Genomic DNA, 2,869 nt, shown 5'->3' with positions numbered 1-2,869 from the left:
AAAAGAGAGAGAAATGAATGGGATAGATAGATGGGTGGATGGGGATAGATAGATAAGAACAGGAGGGGTGGCTGGGGAGGAATAGATAGATAGATAGATAGATATAATAGACGGGAGTGGATGGGTATTGGATAAGATGGATAGATAGATGGATATGAATGGGTGGATGGGGATAGATAGATAGACAGAGAGGGTGGATTGGAAGGGATAGATAGATAGATAGATAGAGGGGGTGGATGGGGATGATGGATAGCATAGAGGGGGTGGAATGGGGATAGACTAGATAAGAAGATAGAGGGGGTGATGGGGATAGATAGATAGACTAGATAGATAGATGAGATAGATAGATAGATAGATAGACTAAGATAGGGGGCACTAGCTGGTTCAGAGGGGCTGCCAGGAATGAGACACGGGCCTGTCCCCATCTAAGGGGCTACCGGCAACCCAACAATCCAGCCACAGGGCAGGGACTGGCAGACTCGGAGGCAGGGAATTGGGATGCTCGGGGTGGCGGGGGGGGCAGCAGCGGTACCGTATCCCGAGTGGATGGGCACAGATGAGGAGGTTGAACGCAGGAGGCTCATCGGCGCCGGACCCGAAGATGGTGAATGCGCTCGGGTCCCCCAAGTGCCCGATGTTTCGTTGAGCCACCGCAGGGCCTGATCTGTCCAGAAGCACCGTCACGTGTCCCCTGGCCTGACTGGTCGCCCGAGTGCTCAGCGAATCTGGGGGCCGGGTTGGAACACGGAGACCGTGTAGGGAGCTGCTTCACTGGGTAACCAGCCCCGCCCCACCCCAGAGGTGCTGCATCCAGTTGTAGGGGTGAGGGGGTCCCCTGGATAACCGGTCCGCCCGCCGCCAGGATGGTGGCTGCAGTCTTCACACGGGGCGAGGGGGGGTTCCTGGGGGGGTTTTAGCCCCCCCAGCTCCCCCCCGCCCCAACCCCAGAGAAAGGGACATTCCCCCCAATTAATGTCCCCACGAAACAGAATAAAAAAGTGGATAAAAAATGAATTCTCTTCTCTCCCCCCAGCCTCCAAAGGCCCCTCGTTAGCGCTAACACTAGGTCCCCGCCAGTCCCCATTCTATCAGCTTGGGATTCTCCCCTTACAATATTAATTCCAGTGTGCTGTTGGGGTGGCCTGGGATGCGGGGGGTGGGCCCTGATCTGTAAATTTCACAACGCTTGCTTCGGCAGATTGGCGGGGGGGGGAACAACCAACTGCCATGGCCTCCCCACTGGGGGGCAACGTTGAGGCTATCCTCTGTGGGACGTGGGGGTGGGAGGTCTATCTATCTATCTATCTATCTATCTATCTATCTATCCCCATCCACCCCTCTATCTATCTATCTATCTATCTATCTATCTATCTATCCCCATCCACCCCTCTATCTATCTATCTATCTATCTATCCCCATCCACCCACTCTATCTATCCCCATCCACCCCCTCTATCTATCTATTTATCTATCTATCTATCCATCCCCATTTACCTCCTCTATCTATCTATCTATCTATCCTCACCCACCCCCTCTATCTATCTATTTATCTGTCTATCTATCTATCCCTATCCACCCCTCTATCTATCCATCCATCCCCATCCACCCCCTCTATCTATCTATCTATCCATCCCCATGCACAGGCTTCTGTCCATGCACCCTGCGATCCCCACAGCTCGCGTGTCTCCCCCTCTTGCTTTCTCTGACCCTCTCCCTGTCCCCCGGCAGGACTCTTTCAAAAGGCCATCGCTCAGAGCGGCACGGCCATCTCCAGTTGGTCCGTCAACTACCAGCCCCTGAAATACACCCGCATGCTGGCCTCCAAAGTGGGCTGTGACCACCTGGACACCAGCGAGACGGTGGATTGCCTGCGCCGAAAGCCGTACCGGGAACTGGTCGACCAGGACATCCAGCCGGCCCGCTACCACATCGCCTTCGGGCCGGTGGTGGACGGGGACGTGGTGCCAGACGACCCGGAGATCCTCATGCAGCAAGGGGAGTTTCTCAACTACGACATCCTGATCGGGGTGAACCAGGGCGAGGGGCTGAAATTCGTGGAGGACTCGATGGAGAACGAAGACGGGATTTCGGCCAGTTACTTCGACTTCACCATCTCCAACTTCGTGGACAACCTCTACGGCTACCCGGAGGGGAAAGACATCCTGCGGGAGACCATTAAGTTCATGTATACAGACTGGGCTGACCGGGACAACGGGGAGATGCGGCGGAAGACCCTGCTGGCGCTCTTCACCGACCACCAGTGGGTGGCGCCGGCCGTGGCCACGGCCAAGCTCCACGCCGAGTACCAGTCGCCCGTCTACTTCTACACCTTCTATCACCACTGCCAGACCGACACCCGGCCCGAGTGGGCTGACGCCGCCCACGGGGATGAAATCCCCTATGTCTTCGGGGTGCCCATGATCGGCGCCACCGACCTTTTCCCCTGCAACTTCTCCAAGAACGACGTCATGCTGAGCGCCGTCGTCATGACCTACTGGACCAACTTTGCCAAGACGGGGTGAGCGGGCCCAGGAGGAAATGGGGGGCCAAATGAGGGGGGAAGAGTAGGAGGGGCCATGAGGCTGGCAGCTTGGGATAGGGCCACCGGGAGGGGGCACGGGGGAGACGCAGGGTGGGAGGACGGGACGTTCGGAGGCAGGGTGCGATGTAAGGGAATGGTAGGTTGGGATGGGGATAGATGGGAGGGAGGCAGGGGTGAGCGGGGAATGGAGGGATGGATGGATGGGGGTGATTGTGGGGAGAGATGGATGGGTTGGGATAGATGGATGGATGGGGGATGGATGGATGGGTGGGGGATGGGTGAATGGATGGGGTTGGGGGAGGGATAGGTGGAGTGGATGAATGGGGAG

General features: G+C 57.0%; 1 protein-coding gene across 1 annotated transcript in view; it reads left to right on the top strand.

Moving 5' to 3' along the window:
• Positions 1 to 1,727: 1,727 nt before the first annotated feature.
• NLGN2 (neuroligin 2) overlaps positions 1,728 to 2,869 on the top strand; it is a 5,194-nt gene continuing 4,052 nt past the window's right edge. Inside the window, exon 1 of the mRNA XM_032786468.2 lies at positions 1,728 to 2,517. Within this exon, the coding sequence (XP_032642359.1) occupies positions 1,811 to 2,517 (707 nt within the window). The 5' untranslated portion in view covers positions 1,728 to 1,810. The remainder of the gene's footprint in view (positions 2,518 to 2,869) is intronic.

Source organism: Chelonoidis abingdonii, chromosome 11, assembly GCF_003597395.2.
Source record: "Chelonoidis abingdonii isolate Lonesome George chromosome 11, CheloAbing_2.0, whole genome shotgun sequence".
In the NCBI taxonomy this organism is placed as follows: Eukaryota; Metazoa; Chordata; order Testudines; family Testudinidae; genus Chelonoidis; species Chelonoidis abingdonii.
This window is presented reverse-complemented; position numbering and strand designations above follow the sequence as displayed.